This window comes from Neodiprion lecontei, chromosome 2 (genome assembly GCF_021901455.1).
Source record: "Neodiprion lecontei isolate iyNeoLeco1 chromosome 2, iyNeoLeco1.1, whole genome shotgun sequence".
In the NCBI taxonomy this organism is placed as follows: Eukaryota; Metazoa; Arthropoda; class Insecta; order Hymenoptera; family Diprionidae; genus Neodiprion; species Neodiprion lecontei.
This window is the reverse complement of record NC_060261.1, coordinates 11,968,950-11,995,226: the sequence shown is the minus strand read 5'-3', so window position 1 is coordinate 11,995,226 and position 26,277 is coordinate 11,968,950. Positions and strand designations below refer to the sequence as shown.

Genomic DNA, 26,277 nt, shown 5'->3' with positions numbered 1-26,277 from the left:
TAGCCAATGGAAGGTGCCCTTTTCTAGGGAAAGTGTAAAAAGTGTAGAAAGTGTAATTAAAACGAACAGAGCTACTACCAGTCCCGCAACATGCTTTCCATGATGTCACTATAAACGACTACCTTTGCGGGGTGTGGGACGGAGGTCAGTAGCGGCTGAATAACGTGACCCTTCTTACAATTTTTGCGAGTTGCTCCCACGTTGCTCCCCCTGCTTCCCATCGTAGAGCTGAGGACTTCAACTCAAGTCCTCCCCGTGGTCCTCCCGTGTATAACTCTACTACGCCCGGTGATACGGAAATACAAATTACATTTTTATTTTTAAATCACGTAGTATATATTACAACTTACATTTGTAATCTTCTGTATATCTGTAAACGTTGTCCACGTATTTCAAATGCGACAAAAGATTTAACAGGTCCATTCTATACACAATTCTAAACAAAAACACTGCAACGAATTTTCATTTGACGCAGAAATAAATAAATGTCATAAATTCTACGAATTTACAATTTCGATTTCGTAGAAACCATGCCTCCAGTAGTATATAAGTGTTTGAGATTTAGATATTTGGAAATATATACTATAAATATAAGAGCAGCCCCTTAAACCTGTAATTTCTTGTACATACATCTATATTTTGGGAAATATATAATAATATAATATCAACTATACTACAATTGTGCCTATAGGTTTCTCTCTGTGCCTATCACGTTTGTTATTATAATTTTGTACACCATGCACTGGTTTAAAAACTAAAATTCCCTAGGAGTGAGACCGAGCGATCCATCGATCAAATAGTGCAACAGAGATAGGAGATTACTGTGCGTAGTGTCAGAAATGTATCCCGAGAAGCGATGCAGCAAGTGAACGGTTAGAATTTCTTCCACGTATAGCGCGACCATTAATGACTTTGGGTCTGTTCGTATATAGAATAGAAGCGCGTGGTGCATCTTGGGATAGTAATGGTGGGCGCGTGATTTTGAACAAATTCGGGATGCCAGAAAAGTACGCAGGTGAGTTCAGAACATTCGGCAGTACTAATTTAGAGCACGTTCAAATCGCATTTATTTTAAACTGTGCTTCAGTTCTGAAGTAATTAGAGTCATTGCTCAGTCAGAATGTGAACCATCGTATGCGCGCAGCACGAACTTTCTGCAAACAACTGAGTTCTAGGTTAACTTCAATTTTTCGCAATTTTGAGCCTCTTTCGTGTGAATATTTCGATCTCAGATGCGTTGAATAATTCTCTCGTATTATACTCACAGAATAAGTAGAATCTTCAACTATTCACCTAATTTTAATAGTCTTGAATCCACATCGAATACTGTTTGTGTTAAAATGGCGCGTTGATGTAACAAATGGCGCTAATGCGACCGTCTGTCGTCCAAGCTTCGAAACGTTTTGCATTGATATTCAAATTTGTTCGTTCCATTTTTCAAACTTCGAATCCCTGCCCATTATTGCTTCCCCGATTAGCGATCGATTCCACGCCTTCGCTTGTTTATCGCTCCCAAAACGCCTGAATCATTAACAACTATTTGAATTTTTGAATTTTTAAAATCACGCTTATCCTCAGTATTGAACTATAGTACAAACAACGTCAACAAACTATACTGCTACATAGTGACTACAATCATTTCGCTTTTCTCCTATCCCAATGAAATTTTTAGCTACCCAATTTGAGATAAAATTCCTTGGAAAAAGTTCCAACTATGACACTTTGCTGCTTATTTATCTTCAGCAAGCATATAAAGCACAGCTATTTTTGAAGCATGAATTGTGCAAGTAATGAGTCTACTTCTAATCGCCAGGTGATCATGTTTGTAAATCGATAATACCTTTCGGTGTGTAAACTCACCGCTTTACAAAACTGGCTTATAAATGTATCTCCAATTTGGCAATTTCAGCTAAGGAATAATAAATTTTGAGCAGAGTATGGCTGCAAGTAATAAAAGCCCAGGGGCAAGAGCCCTTGTTGAACCTCTGGCATTGGATTCACGAACGTTGAGCGATGGAGATTTCAGCGCTCTAAGTTTGTCGCACAGCTCAGAGCAGTACTCGAACAACGACTTTGAGGCATTGGCAAGCATTCAGGCTGAATTTGAATGCATGAACGCTGAAGAGGTAATGACAACTGACGACGAAACTATGCTTCTCGATCGAAGCATTGAGTCTACAACTACAGCGTCTGACATTGAGATGACCGATCTATCGGACAACGCTCAGCCTGAACAGATAACTTACTCATCAGCAGCTAATCAGAATAGTCAAAATATTGTATTCCAAACTAAACCAACCCTGCAAAGAGTGCCTGTGTCGGCAATACAGGTAAATTTCCATTTTATTATTTCTGTGACTTTACAGATTATTGAAATGTTTTTCTCTCTCTTCCTAGTCTTTGGTTTAGACCGTGAAGCCCATCATCCTTAAACTTGAACATTGCTATTTACACTTGGGTAAAACTTTTTTTCAGGTGAAGCCAACTGTGCCACAAGTGTCTCAAAGCCAGTCAATAATGATTGTGTCACCAGCAGGTGGCCAAGGCACAAGCCAAATACTGAAAATATCTCACCCATCGACAGCATCGCCTGGTCAGTTACAATCGCTGGCTCAGACTCTGATAACGGCCAAGTCTGCAGACGGCAACATAGTACAGCTGAGATCGGCACAAGGTTCAAGACCCATCGTGACAACTAGCCAATCTGGGACCATCACTCTGAGCAATGTACAGAACGTCAAACCTGTTCAGTCGGCGATAAAAAGACCAGCTCAGTCTGTACAACAAAACAGAAACGTGAGTCTTACTTCATGGATCGTGTGCTATCGAATACTGGTATTTATCACCTGAATGAGAAATTGAAATAGAAATATTTTACGCTTTGTTGGTGTAACAATTGTTTTTTATTGAATTCTTATCGATCTGCCTTCCATTTACTGCAAATTTCTAATGTAATTTGAACGGAATAAACAGGTATACACAAAAATGATTCTGACCGGTAATCAGAGCCAGACAGGTCAACAGGTTTTGCTTGCCAACACCCAACATGACAATCAGCAGCCGCAGACTATCAAGTTTATCACGAGTAGCGGAGCCAGTCCGAGCATCGCAAGCCCAACGAAAACTATAACTTTTGCACAAGCTCAGCAAATGGGACTTCTCTCCTCCGGGAAGATACAGCAGATACTGCCATCGTCGCCGCACAAACAGCAGGTATTGTTACTTAAAAGAAATATTTGTAAGACTATTGTAGCTCATACGCGTTCGATTTATTCTACGAATATTCAATAACTTCAACAGATGTTGTAAATGGGGTCTGGGAATTACTCATATTTCTTGAAAACTTCATTCTCTGTTGAAAATTGAGAAATTCTAAGCTTTCTGTTTTCTGACTATTTCTTAAAAAGTTGACTAGGAAGTAAAGATCGAACCAATTTCTAAAGAATACCTATATGATTCTGGAACCGAATTTAGTAACCAGCACCTCGCATAGTTCAAGATTTGGTGTTTCTATGTATTACTTACTGGCATTGCATAGAAGAAAATTATGATGAACATCTGAGAGAGATTTGAAATTTTCAGTTGAACAGTTGAATCACATGTCTGAAAAAAAATATTTTCGGTAAAACTAGGATTACAGAAAGTTATCAGAATTTTCAAAGGAATGGCATGGGTTTTCCACAGATGTACTGAAATTAATTTTCTGTTTCGGAAGTAAGATATTTCTGTAAAACTTCTAGAAATGTTTAGAAATTGTAAGAGATTTTTCAGAAAAACTGGGAAACTCGGAAATTTACATTCTAAGGGAATACGTGCACATTTTTAAACCTTTCTGCACATAATTTTTGCCGGAGGTAACTTGACTTAGTGTATTAAGTGTTTAAATGTTTGTACAGGGTATAATTGTGAATAAATTGGTCACATCAACTTCAACTCAACCTTCCAAAATGACAATTCTCCCAGCTACGACTGTGAAGCCCCCTGCCAAGATATTACCAGCCCCTACTTCAATGACTAGCCACGCCAAGTCATCAATAGTCTCCAACTCCCAAACCACAACGTTCTCCAGCACTGGAAAAAATATGCCACAGAATTCACAAAAAGTCATCATAAGACAGGTATTTTTAGTTTTACAGGAACCTGTAAAAGTATTTTATTTTTTCAGAAGTAACATGCATAAATATTATTCTGTGGACAGATACAAAATGTACAATGATAACAAAAAACTAGCCTTTTGCACACGTTTTTTCTTTTTCTCAAATATCATTTCAATAATTGAAATCTCACAAATTTTCTTCAAGTATTCAAGCTACTGGTAAAGCCATATCCGAAATAAGAATTAAGCAGCCAAAGATTTTCGGAGCCACCTGTATTTTGCACGGGATGTTTCTGGAAATTTCTCTTTTCTTTTCCCTTTTGAGTGAATTTTCAGCTGGCACATTAAGCGACAAAAACTCGCATAGTCGTATTAGAAATTGATTTAAATGAGTTTGTCACATGTTTTAACGTAGAAAATATCCTCCTGATGATGGTGATGTGTGGAAAGCACGAGACGCTGACTGGCAAGAAACTTCTGACAAGCTCTATTCAATACTTTGGAGATGAATTGGGATGAAAGCAAAAGTACCATAGGAATGGAGGGCCAATGGAGTAATTTGCAGATGATCTTGTGCATTCTGTTCTGTCCTTCATTCGTATATTTTTCGCTCTTTCTTTTGTTGCAGAGTTCATTGAAGCCAGGGACCCTACTTGGCAACAGTCAAGTAATCAGAATACCCGCCAACCAAAATATTGTCAGTGGTCCGAATCAAGTACATCAGATACAAATGCCTGGCCGACAGGTAATCGAACCCTATAACTCAATCCTTTTATCGTCAATGTAAAAAGTTTCAATTTTGTTTATCAAAACATTTGTTTTCATACGGTTGAATCACAGAAATTCGTTATTATCATGATTTTTTGCTAAGTCCCTATATTTTCTTTTATCACATCCACTCCATTGCGTGATAAAATTAACACTGGTCTGAGTACCATGAGAAGACAATGTGCATATAGATGATACAATTGATGAATAAATACTACGCAGAGACAAAGGAAAAAAAAATAAAATCGAGACAAAACACAAATGTACTTGTACAACAAAATACAGAAGTACTTTTGTACAGCGATTGCCGAAACACTTATGTATGCCGATCTGTTATCAAAATATTCAGGTACAATATGTCCGATTGGTAAGTACACCCTCATCTGGGACGAGCAACGTGGTAACTGTGGGGAAACCAAAGTCTCAAACAACACTTCAGACTGTAGGAATGACGCATAAGCTTGGAACTCAACAGCAAATTGTCAAGGTATGGGAAGCACGGCTATCATAATTCGCAGCAATATATACCATGTCTTTATAGTATTTGAGAGTCTATGTCTGTATAGTTCTGAGAATTTTTATAACTTCTTTGTGATTTTAAAAAACTCTAGAGAGTTTCTGTAACAAACTCATATTCTTTCAGTACTTTTCATAGAATTCGGATAAATCTGAGTTTACAAGTTTCTGACTATACCTGATTAAATATTATAATTTCTTAGGGACTTGTGTGAAAAACTGAGAGAAATTCACATTCCAAGTAATTTCTAAAAATTTCGAAAAAAAATTTCACCATAGGCTGTAAGATGATTCTGTAGGCTTAATGTTTTTTTGAAACTGACTAATTTCTGTACTCAGGTATTACCGTTGAACACGACTAGTCAGCCGTTGAGAACTGTTGTACCGAAAACTACGTTGTCTACGAGCAGTCAAAGGCTGTTGATTCCTGCAACAGCAGCAGTCAGTGGGCAGTCAAAAAGCGCTGTCGCCATACCTGCGTCGGCTTTGAATCAGCTTGCTACGGGTCAGGCTGTTTTGTCTGCGAATTCTAACGTTGGAAACATTGTTGTACTTCCAGCGCAGTATATTCAACAACAGGTAAATATGTTATGAGTTTTTCGTACCTTTGAAGAGAAAATGGTATGCTATTTCGCATTGAAAAATGGGCTACAATATTTTTCGATTTGAAAATGTTTTAAATTTTACTTAATCTTGATCGAATTTATAGGAGTTTTAGAATATACAACTCCTTACGTGTATTCGGAATACCATTTTGAAGAATATTTACTAAATAATAATACTTCTACATGTGTAGATTCAATTTATCTAAAATTTTCATGAGTAAGATGTATAATATAAGCGCCACGAAATTTATTTATTTAAGTTCTTCGGATTCATAAATATTTTTAATAATTAGCCCGAATTTTCAGTCAAATGCGGCTACTCGAATTAGAATAAGACATTAGTTAGGGAGACAAACTTTCTTAGAGTTCTTAGCAAATGAAACTACGAAGAAATCTGCGGCTATGTTAAAATAATCTTTGATTGTGAAATCAAAAGATATTCCTAATTTTAGGTGGCAAATGGAATGAAAATGACAATTAAAGCATCAAAATCGAATGCGCAATTTTAACTATGTACTAAAAATGTTTCAGCAACAATCAGAAGAGGCTAAGGGAAAATCTCAGCAATCGACCCCAAGTTTGCTGACTACTTCTCAAGGTTCTACTGGGAACTTGTCGATTGGATCTCTTTCCGAAGGTAAAAGCTCTCAGAGGTCTTCATCTAGCCTGGAGCCCAACGGCATACGACCAAGGAAACCATGCAACTGTACCAAATCACAATGTCTCAAACTGTAAGTGAAACCAAGTTTCATGTAAATTACAAAACAAGAAGGAATATAACGTTTTGGAAATAACTCAGAAATGATTTGGCGGATTTTGCTCAAAATCTAATGAGTTCTAAATTGAATTAGGCTAAACCAATAGGCCAAATCTCATCTTATTTGGTCCTTCCGTTTTGAAGATATCATCCGCCCAAAATCTGTTATATACATACATATATAAATACATACAGACAGATGCATCCACAAATCCGTTCGAATATGATCAGATATGGTTTATTTTCTTTCTAAGCGAAACTTTGCTAAATACTGGTGAAGTAAAATTCTTATAGACAGTAAAATTCTTTTAGACAGAAACGATATGAAATAAACTGAAGTAGTCAATTACTGATGAGAAATACGATAAAAATATTTTTTTCCCTTTCCATAAAGAAAATAGTCACTATTTCTTTTGTTTGTTTGAGGATACAAATTGAATCGTAAATTCAACAATACTAACTCGAACATTATATTGTGTCTTTCAAATAAATTATAATATTAAGGGTAAACCGCACAGTTCTGAAAACATAAGGTTCAAACCAAAATGCTTAAATATTTCTGGTGAAGCTCATATACTGTGAAATATTTCAAATGATAGGAAAGTTTGACATGAAATAAACAACAAAAGATCAAAATGAAATAAAAAACAAATGAAAATCGACGTACTTAATAGTCCAGAATATATGTGAGAAATGCTATATTCTGCTGATTTTTATGGAATATTGTAGAAGGCATTGATCTCTGCTGTTGCTCTCTTGTTAACATTCTATTTGAAACAAATGAAAGTCTGATATCCTTCTAGAAAATTGTAGCAAAAGAATAAATCTGATTAGCTCAATAAATACTGAGATATTGACATAATTCGATTGAAGACGGTGGTATTTGTAGTCTCTATAAAACTGAAACTGTTTCCTCTTTGATTATACTATAAAAAATATCTCCAGCTATTGCGATTGCTTTGCAAATGGTGAATTTTGCCATATGTGCAATTGCAACAACTGTTCTAACAACCTCGAAAACGAAGAGGAACGCCAGCGAGCAATCAAGTCTTGCTTAGAGCGGAATCCCAACGCCTTTCGCCCCAAGATTGGAAAAGGACGTGAAACCGGCGATGATATACGAAGGCATAATAAGGGATGCAATTGCAAGCGCAGCGGCTGTTTGAAGAACTATTGCGAGTGCTACGAGGTAAGAATGAAACATTCCGCTAAGGTAACAATAGAATCTAGCAAATCTAAATCTATATTAGACTGCGAAAGTTGTTTTATAATTCCAATTGCGCAGAGTCACAGTTTGAAAACGTAAAGAACAAATAGTCAGGTTTTTTGAATGATTAATTGAAACAGTATTTCGTGAATGATCTAATTATCTGTCACTTTTTTCAGGCAAAAATACCTTGTTCTGCTAACTGCAAATGTATGGGTTGTCGTAATGTGGAAGAACCAAATTTAGAGAAAAAATCGTTAAAAGACCTGGCGGAAGCGGCTGAAGTTAGAACAGCCCAGCTTACTCTGAGCAAGACGAAACTGCAGCAACTGTCTGATATGGCGTTCAGGCCACCAGCGATGTCAAATACAGGAGCGAGGTAAAGATCAGGCACTGTATTATGACGAATTTTAAATTCATCAACAATCTTATTTCACTCTGAACGATTCTTGTTAACGAATTTTTATATGAAAACCGTATTTTTCAGGCAACCTTTCAACTTTTTGACCGATAAAGTCGTTGAGATTACATGTCAGTGTTTAATGGCACAAGCTGAAGAGGCTGAACGCAGCATGTTAGACGATGAAACATCGCAGCGATTAATCATCGAAGAATTTGGCCGATGCTTAAAGGAAATAATTGAATCTGCTCATAAGGCTGAAACTACCTAGCAATCTTTTGTATGCTTGGTACAAGCTGCGAATATCAGAATGTTACAAATGTATTTAAATATTGCTGCAGCAAGAGAGAAAGTTGCCCTGTGGGTACAACAATACAGCAAAAAAATATTGTACATATACATATAGGTATAGAAATCTATTTCAGGAAAGGGTATTAAATACCAAATTTATATGCATACATATATGTGTGTATATATACATATATATATATATATATATGTATGTATATGTACAGCGCGTCAGTTTAATTCAACTATTGCAATATTTTTAAACGTGAAATACATACGAAAAATCTACAATTTTGAAATCCGAAATGTTGGTGTCACGTTCGAACTTGTATCAACCGAGGGAAAAAAAAACTTGTTAGGGATTCAATTAAAGACAACAAATTGGTCAGTTTTAAGAAGCCAAAACCGAAGAATAGATCCAATCAATGCTGAGTTGGAGAGATTGCTTTCATTTTGAATACCCCTGAACCAAAACCCTGTCTGTACAACATTTTTCCGTATCTCTACTGCTATTTCTTTTGAAATATTGCATTCAATTTTGTACTGTGGTTATAGATAATGCACCGAAAATTGTTCATTTACAGAAAGAGCGAATAACCACGCGAATAACCATGGCAGACGGAGTACTGAATGTGAATCGCACGCAATTTCAACGCCAGGTTGTCGATGTAATTACTTAAAAACTTGCGCGATCATTATCTGAATCTTTGTTTTGACCACTCCACGCTGTCCACCACATTTAAATCTATATATACTGGTAAATTTGAACTTCGGTATATTATTCCCAGCTTAACGATGTAATAAGTGTGTCTGATTTTCACTTTATGAAATGTATTTGGTATTTTGTTAACAATTATCAATATCTTCTGAGTTGCAGATATGATAGCATTCAATTTTACAGAACATACTGTAAATTTTAGATTATACATCCTGAAAACTATTCAGTGTAAACCAACCGAGATTACATTTAAGTAAAAAATTGAGTAACAATAAGAAAGGGTATAATAAGAATTGTTGAGCATTGACATTTTGTTCGGTTTATTCCTACTCATGTGAGTCCCGCTTATGGACTTGCGAATCGAATAAGTGTCACTCTGCTGCGGGATGAGTAAAAATGTGCTATATTTGCAAAGATGCCAGAAAAAATCTGAGTTATATATTTTTAAAAAGCAGCATTACACTAAGGCAGAAAACAAGTAAACTTATGGAATATATGATCATTAGGGTGTTTGAAAAAAAATTTTTTTGGATTTTCATGGGGGTGCAGGGCTAAATTGTTATTTTGTACCACAAAAAAAAGATTCTCAAAAGGGGAGTGCTGTAGCTCAAGTGCTAGGGTATCCTAAATCGTTTTTTGTAAAAAAAAACAGTGAAAAATCGAATTAAATAAGTTTTAAATCTACGTTATTGACTTTTTTCTCTCACTAAAGTCTTTGGGGTCCTTAAAAAATTATTTGAGACACGTCACACAGAGAATGCTGACGTGAAAGGATCGCAATATTTTTTTGTTTATTTTTTTTTAATACTAATAATTAATTTTATTTTAATAATTCTGGCCCAGAATAAAGAAAAATATTTTTTATAGTAGGTTAAGTTTATACAATGTATAAACTAAAATATTTTTTTTTTTTCAAATAATTCTGGCCCAGAAGAAAGAGAAATATTTTACTTTATCCATTGTATAAACTCAAACTACTATAAAAAATATTTTTCTGTATTCTGGGCCAGAATTATTTGAAAAAAAATAAAAATATAAATATTGCGATCCTTTCACGTCAGCATTCTCTGTGTGTGATTTTTCACTGTTTTTTTTACAAAAAACGATTTAGGATACCCTAGCACTTGAGCTACAGCACTCCCCTTTTGAGAATCTCTTTTTTTGGTACAAAATAACAATTTAGCCCTGCGCCCCCATGAAAATCCAAAAAAATTTTATTTTGACACACCCTAATGATCATATACAAATGATATTTCGTTAATCTAATATCAAACTATGGAAGTACTGTGTTACTTAATGTTTTTCTGCATCTAAAATTAAAAAAATAAAACTGATACATGCGCTACAATGTTACAGCAACTAATAGTCTTTGCAATATCCGAAGTTCATTGAAAACTTATTTGCAATAGCATAAACCTTGGAGAGAATATATTCGATTAGTTACCTGGTCAGCATCCGAGATTCCTGTGCAATACATTTGCCTTAATTGCTAATAGTTTTTGGATGAATTTAAGAATTGCACATCCGAACTCTGTGTTCGTCGTACAGAATTCCATCCTAGCCCCGTCAGTGCGTACATTTATGTCGAATTTGTGTTTTTACCTCACTTATAAGGTATTGAATATCACATGGTTCCAGACACAATTTAAATGATCATACGTAATGGCAATTATAACACTGGCCAAGTGAAATCAGGATATCTCTCGATATATACATATATATATATGAATATATATATATATACATATACGTATATATATCTATATATGCAAAGTAATTTAATATAAAAATAATAATAATAACTAGGACTTATAAATATATACTATTGTAAGGATAAGTAAAGTAAGTAAATGAAAATACAAATACATGTTATATATTCATAGATTTGTAGTTTATTAAGAGCGAAAAATCGGCCTAGGCGTTTATTTTTACTCCCCCTGATAGAAAAAAATTCTCAGCTAATTTTCATAAATTTTTTTAAAAAAGTTTGCTGGAAATATGCAATGTTTCCGAACAACTCTGAGTTGTATTCTATATTAGTTCTGGACAAGTTTGAATTATTCTGATAATATCTGGGGAATTTCAAAAAATTTTTGAGATTTTCTGGAATGAACTTATTCTTTCGGAAGTTTATCTTTTATTGACAATCCGAAATAATCAGAGTTTTCAAAAATCTGATTATTTGTGTTAAAGTCGGCTACCACGCGAAAATCGAATGAAAATCTGGGAACTCAAGACTCTTTCCTAATAAAAATGTGAAAAACTCTGATTTATTTCCTTCCTTTCTATTATCATCTAATAGAGGTGAAAATCCCACAAATTTCACGAAATAAAAATTAGATTTTTTCTGAGATCCAATGGTTCTGCGTATTTATATGACATCCAGGGTCCTGGGTTCAAGAATCGAGCTCTTGTCTGCATACAAACAAAACCATGCCCGCGATATTGCTTCATATCAACTTCAATTCTTGCATGATTCTTGCACTGTGGCACTGATCAAAGTAGCCATGGATAGAAGACTTGTAAACACGGAAGGGTGAATAGGAGGGTTAGTTAGATATTCTATAAAAAAAAATCACCTTAAATCCGATTTCCATCTTCGTTAATGTAATCAGTAAGAATTATTCAATCCGAAATAATTAATATACGGTAAGAATGTTGAGATTATGTTCAGCCTGTCACATAACCTAGTTTCATTTGCTTTACGGTTGCCAGTATACACAAACACATCGATTCATTCAGTGTCATTGAAACTTAGTTTCCATTAAAAATTCATTATTCCATCGTACTTTAATTGACTCTTTCATTTATAGGTAAGGAAATGTCCGATCAAAATATTATCGGATTATGTATACTAGTCTGCTTGGCTGTAGTATTTAATTTTTCACTTCATCGAATTGAGGAGGGTCATGTTGGTGTATATTTTCGGGTAAGTCTTTATTATTGTACTTTCTAATGAGATTGTTAATGGTGAATGAGTCGAACAACCGAAATTCAAAGTTTAGGAAGGAGAAAAATCCGATTAAAAAATGTCTAGCCCAGTTATTGGCTGCAATGAAAGTGAATACGAATATAACATACCTATTATGCTATAAAAATAATTTTGAGCAATTTTGAATAACGTAAGCTAAGATATCAACTATTTAAAAAAAAGTGCATGACTTGAAGTAGGCAAAACCCTTTAACCATGGTGTTTTTTACCCGGTTCTAATGTTCTTGGGCTTAGTGGTTTGCTGAGTAGAACCCTGCAGCTCGATTGACTGGAAAACATTCAAGAAATATTACATTATAGTGTAAATACAATGCTTAAATATAATTGTCGACAAACATTTATTGTACCGTATTTATGCATATCTCTTTTTATCCACTATGGAGATAATTGTTTATAAAATTTTTCTCAGGTCTCGTAAAGATTTCTGTGATGAATAAAATGTGACGAAAACTGGTGAAAACAGATGAAAGTAAGACCAGCATTTCATCATTTTAAACTTTCCATTTGTGAAACCTAGTCTCAAATTGTTAATAACTTAGCGAGTGTTATTCTAATTTGTTCCCAATCGTTTATTTTCGTTACGCAGCAGACGTATTGTTTCATCGGTGTTCACTATCATTAGCACAAATTACAGTCCTGGAGATTTTTTAAACTGTTTTTCCACTTTTCCTTAACTGTTGATTCAGATGATGAAGCGTATTCATCCTTAATCTTGATGTAAATGTGACAAATACCTACAAATAACAGGATTCTCAATTTTAGGGTGGCGCGTTGCTTTCACACGTCAGTAGTCCGGGATTTCATATGATGGTCCCTCTTTTAACTTCATATCGTTCAGTTCAGGTAACTTTACAAACGGACGAAGTTAAAAATGTTCCCTGCGGAACGAGTGGAGGTGTTATGATTTATTTTGATCGAATAGAAGTTGTGAACATTCTGGATGCAAACAGTGGTAAAGGAATAAATGATTCTAAAATATTGCGCATATATGTTGTTTCCATAGGTATCCAAAAAGTAAAGGTATCTTAAAAAATGTTCTAATTTTTTTTCAGTTTACAACATGGTGAAAAACTTTACCGCAGATTACGACAGGACTTTAATATTCAACAAAGTTCATCATGAATTAAATCAATTTTGTTCTATGCATAGTCTTCACGAAGTTTACATAGATTTATTTGATCAAATCGACGAAAATTTAAAGTCTGCTCTACAGACTGATCTCAATGAATTGGCGCCAGGACTCAGCATCCAGGCAGTTCGCGTTACAAAGCCAAAAATACCAGAGACTATTAGGAAAAATTACGAGTTGATGTGAGTATCAAGCATTAAAGAATTGTTCAAGACCTAAATCGACCAATATTTTTACAGTCATCATGATGAAAAAAGTGGGAGGATTTTAAATTCCAAATAATAAAACATTTATAGTGAGATTGTAAATAATTTGTTTCACAGGGAAGCAGAGAAGACGAAGTTACTTATATCGATACAGCATCAAAGAGTAGTGGAAAAAGATGCAGAGACGGATCGTAAAAAGGCAATAATCGAAGCAGAAAAAGAAGCCCAAGTGGCAAAGATTCAGTACGATCAAAAGATCATGGAGAAAGAATCATTACAGCGAATGGCGTCTATTGAAGATGAGATGCATCTAGCTCGACAGAAGAGTCGGTCAGATGCTGATTTTTATCAAATGGAACGACAAGCCGAGGCAAACAAGTTACTATTATCCAAAGAGTTTCTGGAGCTCAAGAAATACGAATCTCTAGCTCAGAATGCCAAAGTGTATTACGGAGCTGACATCCCAAAAATGTTTACACTCGGAGGCTGTTCCAGTGATCCTACTTTGGGCGCTGATGCAAAGATCTCGCGGAAAGACGCGACCATTGTTAGTGATTTCGAACAGACAAAATAATTTCACGTAACGTTAGAAAGAATGAGTGATTTTTCGGAAGTGCGCTTGTACATACCTATATATAATATACTAATTATTGTTTGTTCGAATACAAATAAATTACAGTAACTTACCTCGGTAAGACGTGATTATGGTAAAAAAATGTGTATTTTTGAAGCATTATCTGTATGCTATGCACGGTGACGCTCATATTATGAACATTTTTTTGAAAATTATTCATCCTTTCGCCATTTTCATATTGAATGGGACCACATCGTCTGAATGAAAAGTTAGAAAAAGAGAAACAAATCATTTAAGAAATCCATTTAAGAGATGATGGAGAATCCGTATGGGAATAAATCGGAACAAATTTGAACAGTACTAGCTAAGATGTTAAATTTGTTTAAAATCATTTCTATTATACAGGGGACATGTTGTCTCATTCGTGTTCACTCGTTGGCGCAAATGACATTGCTAAAGATTTCTTAAACGGTTATTTCTCTTTTCCCAACTTTTAATTCAGACGGTATACACTATTCATCTTTAAAACTGTCCTGCGTGGATTAAAAATACACGAGAATACGAGATTAGGGAAAATCTTGAGTTTCTAACTCAAAATCAACAAAACTTGTTTAGTAGTAAAACCTTGCCACTGACCGTGATATGGCAATGGAAACATTGCACGTACTGTCAAAATTTCATAATCATCAGACTTCGTGAAAATAACGATTTTTTTTCGCTCACATTATTCTAAACTGATTTAATGTTATAAAATGAAAGTTAAACTTTTGGCACGCTGTTTTCGATGCTTTGATATAATTTTAGAAATGCGAATTGATTGTACATTCTAGTATATTCGTATAACATTTAGAGCGAAGCACAATTAACAACCTATGTCCTGCTTCCGTCAATACTGTCAATTATGGTCGAATAAAACTGATTGCTCTCTTGAAATTTATCTCTACTATACACAAAGATCAGTGTTTCATGGTCTGTGTCTTCGGCTTTTGTCCTGGTGTAGCTAGAGCGTTGGCATCGGTCATATTTTCCCGTAAAAGTTTCATTTGCTGTAAGGCAAGCTTTGCTAATCGGCCTTCGGGCGTCCCAGTTGGTTCCAAAAGTAGATTTGACAACGCCTTTCGCAGTAGATCTTGAGCTTCCTTCAATTGTAACGACAATTCTAACGGTGATATTTCACGTGCGGCGTAATTCTTTTTTGCTATCAATGCTGTTGCCAAATGCATTTCGTACAGCCGTATTCCTGTAATAAAATATCGACGTAATTAAACAGATTGCACTAACAAAGATAAATCTGCGTCAAACTGCTAGAGATAAAAATGACTGTGGCGATATTGAAATCAAATTTCTTTTACAGTTTTTTATTCATTGTAAGTATATTATGATTTTATGTTTGAAGAACTACATTTTTTCATGAGAAAACCGGTACTATATCACGTCATTACAGACAGGAGGTGTTCACTTATAAACCGGGTGACAAGCGATTGCAATGATTTCAAGTGATTTCAAGGGATCTTAAAGTGACTGCTTCCCCAAGTGGTTGGCGATTTAAACAAGTGAATATCCTCTCGATTACGCATTGTGCCTAATACAAATTCTATTAGAACCCGTCGGAGAGCAATATGGTGTCGCATTGGATGATCAGCTGATCGTTCTAGCCTTCTTTTCAGCGAATTTGTTCGAATATGAGAGACAGAAAACTCTGTACAAGCGGTTACACATTTTTTTATGTCTAGAGTTAATAATAATTAAAATACTCGTGGAAATACGTTGAAGTAAACGTATATTTCCTGCTACTAGCTGACATCATTCGACATTTTGACGTCCACACTTTGGATCATAGAAGGTTGATTGCAAAAAAAAATTACATCGTTAAATTTCTACAATGTATTAATTATGAATAAGGTTTCGTTATTTGAGTTAATACCGTACATTATTAGAAATTGAATTGACCTTTTTGACGTGAAATCCCTGGTTCGATAATATCGAGAACGGCCAGACCTTCTCTGTGAAGGTTCAGTATGCGTTCCAAAATCTTTTTTCGCGGGTTAATAGCTGACATCTCTTTTCTGTAGTTGACCAGTAATTTTTCTTTCAAATCCAAGGCCAAGTAATGATTCGTGTGAACGGTGAGTAATAATTTCGTTAGCAAAGATTCAAGTGCCTGTAATCGTAATATGATGAATTGTACTTTCCGTCCAATCAATCATTATCTATGTGTATTGAATGACACTGAATGATATTGAATGAACTGATTTTTCACGATTCACTCATTCTAAATCTGCATAATAGTTACGTGGTCAACATCTTATAAGTAAAATTGAGTAAAGTGATACATTAGTTTCAATTGATGAAGTCGGAAGTACAAGTCGACAACTTGACTAATTACATATTTATAGAATAGTCATTTAATAAAGATAACATGGCAATTGCAAGTGGTGGAGGCTAGTGGCCAATCGGTTTGGCATAAAATAGTTCAATTCATAATGATATTAGAATGTTGAATTTCTAAAGAGAAATACATTTTTTCGAACTTCTACAGAATCGATAATTTGCCACGTACCTTTGTATCGAAGTTTTCAGTATTCTCAATGAGAGAACGTGTTAAATTCAACGTGGTCTTGATCATTTTGCCGCTGAGGAGTGATTTGCATCGTTCGCATTGCCATTTTGTTTTAAGACCATACGGATTCGACGTTAAAGGATTTTGAATCCCAACGTATCCCTGACGACATCGAGGACAAACCAATGAACTCAAGTTGGACTTTAACTCAAAAGGATCCCTACATAATGTACATTCACACTCGAAGTATTTCCCTTCTCGAAGATTCTCACGCCGCTTTGCACTGCCCTGAATGTATGTACATACAAGTTATCAGTAAAAATTTTTATCCTTCGTGCAGGGGTTGTAAGGACAATATGACGTCGTGATTGTGTGATCAGCTTATCGGTATGGATAAATTCAATGAATACCAATGCATAGAAAACTTCGCGCACGCTGTTGGAGCCTCATATGAGGTATATGGCATTTTGTACATTTTTTTTACAATCAAATACAATCCAGTCGGTGTGTCACGTATTCATTGTCACGAGATAACGTCCATCGAATTTAAGGGACCCAAACAGTTCGAAAACTTACCAGTAAAAAACCTGTATAATTGAAATAAATAGTTGCCCCTTTCTTGATATCTACACTGGCGTAAATTGCCAGCTCATCGCGTTCGTCTACTGTGAGATGCGTGTTGCTTCGGCAGTTATGAGCCATTAGTGCAGCTTTTGTGTAAAGCCCTCTCAAAAGGTGGCCTTCTAATTCTGATTCGCCCGAGGACCTCAATTCGAAACTGTTCACGTCTAAAATCCCACATATTCGTTGCATCAATTCTGAAGTTTCACTATCGTCCGGCACCAATCGAAGTTTATGCAAAACCTATCGTAATAAAATGAATTCAAAACCGTACTTAGTCTTGAGAATCTTTCATGCCTCAAAAGAAATCAGCGTTGAAACACAACTAGAGGATAACGTTATTAGTTACACATAGGATCATGCTATTTAAATGTGAATTAGGGTGAAACGATGGCTTCGGAAATGATAATCAGTCGATCGATTTGGGTAAATTTAATAAATACCAAAATACAGAACTCATTTTGCGAACTGTCGAAGCTTCATTTTTTGACATTGAGTCACCGTATAGATCAAAATATGCAAAACCTAATAACTTTTATAATTAAATACGATGGCCATGACAGTTGGTATAGTATTATCACTGCGACAAGACGGTCTCTTCCGAATTTAACAATCCAATCGACAGTTTATCACTTACTTGAACAACAGTCTGTTCTCTAATACTCCAAATATGGGTTCCCCTTCTTTCTTTCACGTGATCTTCCATCAGGTCAATATGTTTCCATAATTCTGTCTCAGTTTGCCTGAGAAGCCAGAGACGTAGCGGCAGCAATACGGTCGAATGATCCGAGATTTTGGACGAATACAACTGATTTGAGCGAAAAAGTGAACATTCGGCGTTTTTGTGATACCCTGGAACGAGCTACAACAATTTAACAACGTCACGAAATTTTTTTAACGAATGTAGGCTTACCTCGCAAGCAGGTTGGCAGAGTGGAGCAACCTTACACTTTGTACAATTGTAACGTTTCAACTCTGGTTGCACGATTGGTTTGTGACAATTAAAGCAAAGTGAACCTTCGAAGAAAGCAGTTGGACCAACACTCACTGGACTTTCGCGAAGAATTACTTCTCCAGCAACCAAATCTTTCTCAGCTATCATGTACCTGGAATTCAATCATTCAATTCCTGATTTCGTCAAACATTTTAATGCCTCGGGATCATTTGTACAAAATATGACGTATAGTATGGAAAGTTATAGTACCTTCCAAGTTTTTCAGATTTGGCAATTCGATATTTCAAAAAAACTTGCGCAGGCGCATCCTGCGTTTCTCTATCGTTCACCATCCTATTTTTTTTTATGCCGCAGCTGGGAATGAGATTCAAATTAGATACTGTAACTGTACATCTTAATTTGAATTCCTACGATTCATTTTTTGTCTAATCTGCTCGTTCAACAATTGTTTACTTGCTTTGACTGTTGTCGGTATATGGCGATAAAAGTAATTTCATTGTAAATATGAATTTTACCCTGATATTAAATATCCAATACATAATTAAACAAGGTTCAAAATAATATTTTCAAATGGATGGGATAATTACTGTACGTACCAATGATGCCAAAAACGAATCTTTCAAGGGAATTCGACTATCCAATCCGATTTTGAGTAGTTTAACTGTTGTTCTTCTCAAATTTTGTGCGCAATTAATGAAGCGTTTCAAGATGAAATTTACGTATGGTCAAAACGAGTTGGTATAACAAATGAAGCCTACTTTCAGTTTCTCACATCCATCAACTGTATAATCGCGCAATTACGCACCATTTACACACATGCGGTATAATAATTGTATAAAAACTCGACTGTCGTATTTTGGTTCTCGAATAAAACTGACTGGACCGTAAGCAATTATAGTGCCAAGCTAAGCTTCGGCCTAACAATAAGCATCAAGTTCTTGAGCTCGACTTCGCGGTGCGGGGCTCGAGTTGAACTTACTTAGTCTATAAGGTGTCTGGATTTTGTGCCGAAGTAATCCGATGGGGAGTTTATTTTAGGCAAATCATACCTACTCTGTGCTTCTGCATATACATATACATATGTACAGCTATTAGCTATGCATTCTGAATACGCTAGCTTCTTCTCTTTATTTCTAATTTCTTTTTTCCTTTAGCACAGGTATTTTCTATACAATGACGTATATCTTGAAAAGATTAGGATTCGAAATTTTATAAAACCATAAAACACATTACATTACTGGCCGTTCCCTAAAATTAGAGCTCTTACGATAAAACTTTTCCCGAGGTCTCAAATGATTTTATTTTTTCCTCAGCAATAATATTAACCGCCAGGTCAAAGAAAGGAGAAAGGAGTAACCGCAATAACTTGTCCCCTATTTCTGTCAGCACCATCTCATAACTGTTGCGGCAATCTCTTAACACAATCTTTGGCCTGTTCGCGCTTTTTGTCACGTGTCGTCATGTATTCTGGGTGTTCTTGAGCAAAGTACGGTTTATATAAGATATTTACTAGACGGAATCGTCTATATAACGTCGTTACAATTGTGAAAATATTTGCGAAGTTGAATCAACTTATCTTGAAGGAACATTTAAAAAAAACCAAAACCCGATAAAATTCATAGTTAATTTTAAGCCTAATCGTTATAATCAAATTAGCCAATGGACGAGAGAGAATTTTTTAAATAAAATAAGAAAATTTCTCTGTACATAGATAAAAAAATGTATCAAATATAAAACAAAAACCAATTTAAGAAATGTATATTTATGAACGTCAGTTCAAACAAATAATGTATTTATCATGATACACGGGTTATTAAAAATAATGCGACACACAGAAATGTGTGTTTGGTATTGATTCTTCAAGCTTCTGATTGTTACTGTATAGACTGATGTCTGTAGTCTAAAATTAACCCGCGACAGTTCATCAGTCGCCTCTCAACTACTACAGATACTTCTAGAGACCGAATTCTCGAGATGTAACGAGGTTCAGCTGCACTGTTCTTTGGCAGGGTTAGCGCGAATATATTTAAGGTGTAGATTCGGAGGAGCGTAGAGTGTGCTTCATTCAAACAGTACCCGATTTTCCACGGCAAGAGTCAGACTGCCGCAACAAGTAGCGCAACTTATAGTTGACACTTGGTTCACTGTTCCTTAAACAGTTTTCGGTTAAAGATTTTTTCGCGCCAAATAATGTCCTCGCCACCTGAACTGGTAATTTCTCTTTTTTATAGGCGTTTTCACAAATAGTAGTTTCATGTCAAAAAATTTAATGTATATGTCATTGATGTGCACCGATTGATTCGCAATATCATCGCCTGTGTGTTTAACTATAGGTAGTAGCCGAAGGCTCTGGAGGACCATGTGCAAGTTGTGGGGCAGCAAACTGCAAGTTTAAATGTTCTGGTTGTTTCAAAGCCTGGTACTGTTCTGAAGATCACAGAGCCGGTGATTATGAGAATCACAAAAAACTTTGCGATAAGCCTTACAAAATTCTAAAGAACGAGGAATTCGGAAGGTAAGTACGACTGTTTATCGAAATTCAGGTGAGAGTCGTCGTCCCCTGTTTACGCTTGTAATACGCGATTGATCCTATGAGAATCATTAAACCCAGAATACGCAAACTTGTGGTAACAAATATTGTAAAGTCACCACCAACGATTCCCTCACGGAAAAAAAGCCCAACTTGGGTGTAAATTCGTACCCCAAACTCATAGATAATGCTAATTTCCCATAAGAAAAAAGTTAGGTTTACGAATTGACACCCAAGTTGGGCTTTTTTTCCGTGAGGCTTATGCTGTGTTTATTTATAAAAGCGGTTTTCTGCAGCATATTTTACGTCTATTCGACAACGCGTGCAAAACGTTTTATATGCCGCTTAGTATTGGGAAATTTTACCAGAAACAATCAGCTGATTTTTCAACGTACGTCGCGATGTTGCCCGAATTATGCATTTAGGATCCCAGTAACGTTGCTATTAGACTGTATCATTATTACACATAATCATCTGAAATACGGTATATTTGAAACTCGAAGTCGAATAATCTTTTTGAAATGAGAACAGATGAGTCTATTTATTCAAAGTCTAAACAGGATAATGAAGCCTCTTCGAAAAGGTAAAAATATAATTTGACACTGCAGGTACGTTGTGGCTAATCGTGATTTGGAACCTGGCGAAGAGTTGTGGTCTGAAACAGCATTTGTCGTTGGACCGAAAGCGTTTAGCTACCCGCTTTGCCTTGGATGTTATTCGCCTTGGCCACCTACGGGTCTCGAATCCACGGAGCGACCACTTTGCTCAAAATGTGGCTGGCCAGTCTGCGGGCCGGATTGCGAACTTTTGCCTTGTCATAAAGATTACGAGTGTCAAGTGAGCATTGTTGACTTTTTCATTCAATTATTCATTGATACTTCTTTTTGTGCCAAAAATCTTTCTCGCCGTTTTGTTGAGCAAGTGATTCGGTTTTTTTAAATACTTGCCCCGGATGCCATTGAATTTAAAATCTCCATATTTAAGTTTTCCAAATCGGTAAACGGAGATATTTCCACAGGTTTTTGCAGCTTCGGGGGAGAAATTTAATGTCATCGCAGCGATTGATGATGACACTGTTAATGCATCCCCTCAACTGGACTGCGTGAGTCCATTGAGACTGCTTATTGCTTCTGAGAAAGACCCGATAAGATGGATGACCGAGGTGAAAGATATGGAGGCACACAATTTGAAGAGGTCGCAGCAACTCGAGTGGAAAAGATCTCAGGTTAACATAGTAGAATACCTTCGTTCCCGCTGTAAACTTGACAGGTACAATACACACTCTGAAATTTATAAAATGTATGTATCAGTGGCAAATTGTAATAGTTGTATGACCCCTTAAAAAGTTAAACATAGGCAGAGAAACCGATATCGGGCATAGTTGCTCATCCCAGTAAAACAAAACGAATTGAATGGGGTTCAGTACGTCCAAAAATGGAATTAACTTGAATTGAACCGAATTGAAAAGACTTGTGTGGCAATCGTTATGAATTTATTTTAATTTATTTTAATTTGTTTTAATTCTAGTTAATTCCGTTTTTGCCGTATTCCATTCGATTGGGTTTACTGGGATATGTAAATGATGACTCTTTTTGCGATCGTCAGATGGAAACGAGGTTTTTAATACTTATGGAAAATTGATTATAGATTTTCAGAGGATGAACTTCACACCGCTTGTGGTATCCTCGAGATTAACAGTCACGAAGTCAGAAGCCCGTCAGGCTACAGTGCCAAGGCGTTGTACCCGATCACGGCCATGATGAATCACTCTTGTGTTTCTAATACCACCCACAGTATTTCGCCTGATAATTACAGGTAATTTTCGATAATCAGTATGAACTACAGCTTACACTTTATGTTGGATGAATATTATAAGTAAGGAAGTAGCGATCGAATACAAAATTTGGAGTTATTGGTATCCGACGTACCATTTTCTGCCGTTTTGGGATTTAAAACATAAGAAGATCACATCTGGTAGCACAAAAAGTGTATACGGCACTAATCGTGTTGTATTTAGTTACGAAATTCATTCTTAGCCGAGACTTCATTTATTATTAATTCAATGTAATACATTAAAAGTGTAGTACCGCTTTTGCGAAGTTTTTGGTCTTTTTGTGTTCGTTAAAATTAGCCAAAACCGAGGCTGGAACTGCACCCAGCTGATCACCAAGTGCGCCGCCATATTGAACAACCACAGCCATATCTCAAAACCTTATTAGCGATTCCTCATTTAAAAACCTGTCATTTTTCAACAATTGTCTCTCTGATCGTAGAATTTGCGTCAGAACAACGACGAAGGTACAACGAGGAAGTGAATTGTATGGCAGCTACACGCATAGCTTATTACCAACAATTTTGCGCCGTGAGCAACTCCGCGAGAGCAAGTACTTCGACTGTGCCTGCAGAAGGTGTTCCGATCCGACGGAGCTCGGTACTCACATGTCGTCGTTGAAATGCAACAAATGTGATAACGGAGTGATTTTGTCCCTCGATTCATTGGGTGAGTTCACGAGATCCCTCAATTCGGAAATCGCCGTTTACTTCCTGTCGAAAATTATTTTCAGAAACTCACATGAACTTTTACGAATTTACTCAAAATATAAATCTCTTACAGTTTCCAGTTCTTGAAAAAAATCTCTGGTAAATTCTAATAATTCATAGGAATTATCTTGGCATATCTCAATTTCCTATGCTTATAGAAAAAGTTTGATATTTTTGTTTAACATTTCTAGAAAGATGTTATAATTCTAAATACATTGGAAATATTTTTTGGAAGAAATATCCACATTTTTTAACTACGTTTCCGAAAAATTAATCACACTTGATTCTTAAAAATTTTGATATCTCTCGAAAACCCGCATCCTTGCAGTTTTCCATTACGCGATGCAGTAAAAAAAAAAAATTATGCAGAAACACCAGAATTTGGATTTGTTCAGATCTGAACACTTTAGAAAATGAACAATAGAAAATGAAGTTCTAAAAGGAAACCCAAAAGAATACCATCTTTTGAGAAATTGTCTACAGTAATATTCTTACACATACGAAACTTCTGAGATTTTTTTTACCAGATTAGGTATTTAACTATAAAAATGGATCAAAGTGAGGAAGTTAAATTAAAGACCAACATCTGGATGATAATGCATATGGGGCATGCCATTTCAACTCGAGCTTTGTATTTTTTATTTTTCCCGAATTTTTTTTTTTTTTTGATGTGGTAGGACCTCAAGTATATCTAAATGCATTTTTTTCTAGATTTTTCTGAAAAATCCCCTGCAAACAATGATTGTCGAAATTCGTGAAAATCGTGTTAGCGAAGAATCCGAAAAAATACCACAAATGCTACATTCTATTCCGATTATTTCGGAATGATATTCAGGATGGTAAACGATCCCCTTCTCGACCAAAACGCGAAACATGTAATTTTTTTACATGAATTATTAAAATTACGTCTCAAATTTTTTTGGTCAACGAAAATTCTTGAAAACATCCTTGAAAAGTAAAGGCGCTATTTTTGATATTTTCAAATACAAGTTTATAGACTTTTTAAACTATTTTAAGAAATGAAAAAATTATAAAACTTGACCTAAATACAAGCGTGGAATAAAATAACATTTTCATGTTACGACTTTTGACAGTCGTTATACAGGCAAAAATATGAGGGTCAGGACTTGGTCAAATTGATATGGAATTTCCTATATGATAACTGCGTTCAGTATGATGTTTATTATACTGACTGTATCAAACGGAATGAATAAACCTATCCATTGACTAATGCAAGGGTATTTTATGCAGATCCCGAAAGTACGTGGAAGTGCACGCATTGTCCGTTCACGACGGGAGGACAAGCGATTAGGCGAGTGTTGAGTATCATTCAGGCGGAAGTGGACGATGTCGAACAGGCAACTTGCAATGACGGCGGTACTGCGATCGAAGCAAGAGAATCACTCATCAAAAAGTATCGCTCAGTTTTGCATCCGCAACACGCGTTTAACATGATTTTAATGTAAATATTCTTATAATAGTAAAAGAACATAGACAAAGTTTTTTACTGCTACATTATGTGAAATGGCGTGATGCAAGCTGCACGTTCGAATTACTTTCAGGTATTCGTTGAATCAACTTTACGGACGATGCGAAGGATATGAATTTGACGATCTACCGGACGTTGTTTTGGAACACAAGGTAGATATATGCAGATCTCTTCTCCGGGCATTGGATGTCATAGAACCAGGTTACTCACGATTTAGAGGTCAGTATAAATAGCGTAATCTGGTACGACACACTGGTGGAAAGCAAGATGCGAAAACTTGTGAATTAGATTCATGATTCTAGAAGGTATATTATTATTCATAGACATAAAGAGTTGATTTAATCATTATCAAGCCCTAGATAAAACGTAAAGCAAGATTAAGAAGCACTGATCGTGTCAAAGATTTTTTCGGCCTCCATTCAATTAAATTTGAATAGATGATAAAGAAAACGGCTTGTCAAGTGAATGTGTGAATTTTTGGATACTTTGAAATGGTAAATCGTAATTATTTTTTTCCAAAACCTACTAGGGAAGTTCGACTTTCGAAACTTGTTTTCTCGTACAGAATAGTCTAACGATGCAATAATTATCGATATTATGTATTCAGGAATGACTTTATACGAACTACATGCACCGCTGTTGGTTTTGGCCAAGAATTTGTTTCATACTGGGACGATAGATGAGGCAAGTCTGAAGAGTAAGATGATAGAGGCAGCGGAAATTCTGAAGGAAGCAGCACGCATTCTAATGTTGGAGTATCCAAACACTGTCGAAAGGCAGATTGGTGAAGTGGCAGTTCAGTCTTTGGGGGAATTGGAAGCCTCTATAAAAAATACGTAAATCCTATCGTCGCAAATAACCGAAAACATTTGTAATGAATGATCTTCACATCAGAGAATTAACAACTGCTTCTGACAACTATTGAATTTTAGACACTTTTGCTAAAGGGATAATGAAAATCACTACTTGTGATTTAAAAAAACGGATGTACTAATTACTCTAAACTAAAGGATGGTAGAGGAGTATGTCATGTTTGCTTATTTCAGTGAATCGACATCAGAGCAGTCAAGTTAAAAATGAAACATAATCCGCGGTCATCTTACTGAAAAAGGTTGATCCGAATTAAAGAAGTTTTGCACCAAAGGCTGGTGTAGCATACTTCGTAAGCAACGTGTTAAAGTCTGATTTGAAGAACTTTTGTTGCTGGAAATATGTGATTGACATGTAACTCTGAAAGTCACGTAATAACGTATTCAGTTTTACAATAAACATAGTTAATCAGTTTGTTATATTTACAAAATAAAGTTATACATATATTTAAAAGA

The 26,277-nt window shown here is 35.6% G+C and overlaps 4 protein-coding genes across 11 annotated transcripts; 3 read left to right on the top strand and 1 right to left on the bottom strand.

Annotated features, from left to right (window-relative positions):
- Positions 1 to 939: 939 nt before the first annotated feature.
- Positions 940 to 10,039, top strand: LOC107217856 (protein lin-54 homolog). The gene is made up of 12 exons (XM_015655539.2): positions 940 to 1,015; positions 1,910 to 2,330; positions 2,476 to 2,796; positions 2,974 to 3,213; positions 3,897 to 4,118; positions 4,725 to 4,841; positions 5,214 to 5,351; positions 5,720 to 5,959; positions 6,517 to 6,716; positions 7,688 to 7,931; positions 8,129 to 8,328; positions 8,437 to 10,039. The coding sequence occupies exons 2-12, from the start codon at positions 1,938 to 1,940 to the stop codon at positions 8,618 to 8,620; spliced, it is 2,499 nt and encodes an 832-aa protein (XP_015511025.1). The 5' UTR covers positions 940 to 1,015; positions 1,910 to 1,937; the 3' UTR covers positions 8,621 to 10,039.
- Positions 10,040 to 10,277: 238 nt separating this feature from the next.
- LOC107217848 (erlin-1) lies at positions 10,278 to 14,778 on the top strand. 4 transcript variants are annotated; one of them, XM_046733177.1, is made up of 6 exons: positions 12,173 to 12,284; positions 12,582 to 12,648; positions 12,757 to 12,816; positions 13,110 to 13,299; positions 13,400 to 13,658; positions 13,800 to 14,778. In XM_046733177.1, the coding sequence occupies exons 3-6, from the start codon at positions 12,811 to 12,813 to the stop codon at positions 14,254 to 14,256; spliced, it is 912 nt and encodes a 303-aa protein (XP_046589133.1). In that variant the 5' UTR covers positions 12,173 to 12,284; positions 12,582 to 12,648; positions 12,757 to 12,810; the 3' UTR covers positions 14,257 to 14,778. The 4 variants fall into 4 exon arrangements, with proteins under 4 accessions (XP_015511014.1, XP_015511013.1, XP_015511015.1 ...); XM_015655528.2 differs by lacking the exons at positions 12,582 to 12,648; positions 12,757 to 12,816 and adding an exon at positions 10,278 to 12,004 and having other exon boundaries at positions 12,169 to 12,284; positions 13,800 to 14,776; XM_015655527.2 differs by lacking the exons at positions 12,582 to 12,648; positions 12,757 to 12,816 and adding an exon at positions 10,278 to 11,903 and having other exon boundaries at positions 12,169 to 12,284; positions 13,800 to 14,774.
- Positions 14,779 to 14,980: 202 nt separating this feature from the next.
- Positions 14,981 to 19,762, bottom strand: LOC107217847 (SET domain-containing protein SmydA-8). 5 transcript variants are annotated; one of them, XM_015655526.2, is made up of 8 exons: positions 18,989 to 19,762; positions 18,642 to 18,746; positions 18,351 to 18,543; positions 18,075 to 18,299; positions 17,393 to 17,680; positions 16,817 to 17,104; positions 16,207 to 16,417; positions 14,981 to 15,496 (listed from the first exon to the last, which is right to left on the bottom strand). In XM_015655526.2, the coding sequence occupies exons 2-8, from the start codon at positions 18,722 to 18,724 to the stop codon at positions 15,213 to 15,215; spliced, it is 1,572 nt and encodes a 523-aa protein (XP_015511012.2). In that variant the 5' UTR covers positions 18,725 to 18,746; positions 18,989 to 19,762; the 3' UTR covers positions 14,981 to 15,212. The 5 variants fall into 5 exon arrangements, with proteins under 5 accessions (XP_015511012.2, XP_046589128.1, XP_046589131.1 ...); XM_046733172.1 differs by having other exon boundaries at positions 18,075 to 18,245; XM_046733175.1 differs by lacking the exon at positions 18,075 to 18,299.
- Positions 19,763 to 20,462: 700 nt separating this feature from the next.
- Positions 20,463 to 26,275, top strand: LOC107217849 (SET domain-containing protein SmydA-8). Its single transcript, XM_015655531.2, has 9 exons — positions 20,463 to 20,603; positions 20,726 to 20,907; positions 21,531 to 21,759; positions 21,941 to 22,191; positions 22,570 to 22,737; positions 23,196 to 23,422; positions 24,715 to 24,925; positions 25,026 to 25,171; positions 25,560 to 26,275. The coding sequence occupies exons 1-9, from the start codon at positions 20,583 to 20,585 to the stop codon at positions 25,790 to 25,792; spliced, it is 1,668 nt and encodes a 555-aa protein (XP_015511017.1). The 5' UTR covers positions 20,463 to 20,582; the 3' UTR covers positions 25,793 to 26,275.
- Positions 26,276 to 26,277: the final 2 nt, after the last annotated feature.

What these genes read in the sequence shown, in the direction of transcription:
- LOC107217856 (XM_015655539.2), top strand. Translation starts at nt 1,938, where the DNA reads ATGGCTGCAAGTAATAAAAGCCCAGGGGCAAGAGCCCTTGTTGAACCT. An exon ending in TGCCTGTGTCGGCAATACAG is followed by an intron (nt 2,331 to 2,475) that starts GTAAATTTCCAT and finishes ACTTTTTTTCAG; the next exon opens with GTGAAGCCAACTGTGCCACA. An exon ending in AAAAAGTCATCATAAGACAG is followed by an intron (nt 4,119 to 4,724) that starts GTATTTTTAGTT and finishes CTTTTGTTGCAG; the next exon opens with AGTTCATTGAAGCCAGGGAC.
- LOC107217848 (XM_015655528.2), top strand. Translation starts at nt 12,177, where the DNA reads ATGTCCGATCAAAATATTATCGGATTATGTATACTAGTCTGCTTGGCT. An exon ending in CATTCTGGATGCAAACAGTG is followed by an intron (nt 13,300 to 13,399) that starts GTAAAGGAATAA and finishes ATTTTTTTTCAG; the next exon opens with TTTACAACATGGTGAAAAAC. An exon ending in AGGAAAAATTACGAGTTGAT is followed by an intron (nt 13,659 to 13,799) that starts GTGAGTATCAAG and finishes TTTGTTTCACAG; the next exon opens with GGAAGCAGAGAAGACGAAGT.
- LOC107217847 (XM_015655526.2), bottom strand. Translation starts at nt 18,724, where the DNA reads ATGGTGAACGATAGAGAAACGCAGGATGCGCCTGCGCAAGTTTTTTTG. An exon ending in AAATCTGAAAAACTTGGAAG is followed by an intron (nt 18,544 to 18,641) that starts GTACTATAACTT and finishes ATTGAATTCCAG; the next exon opens with GTACATGATAGCTGAGAAAG. An exon ending in TCTGCCAACCTGCTTGCGAG is followed by an intron (nt 18,300 to 18,350) that starts GTAAGCCTACAT and finishes AAATTGTTGTAG; the next exon opens with CTCGTTCCAGGGTATCACAA.
- LOC107217849 (XM_015655531.2), top strand. Translation starts at nt 20,583, where the DNA reads ATGTCCTCGCCACCTGAACTG. An exon ending in ATTTCGCCTGATAATTACAG is followed by an intron (nt 22,738 to 23,195) that starts GTAATTTTCGAT and finishes CTCTGATCGTAG; the next exon opens with AATTTGCGTCAGAACAACGA. An exon ending in TTTGTCCCTCGATTCATTGG is followed by an intron (nt 23,423 to 24,714) that starts GTGAGTTCACGA and finishes TATTTTATGCAG; the next exon opens with ATCCCGAAAGTACGTGGAAG.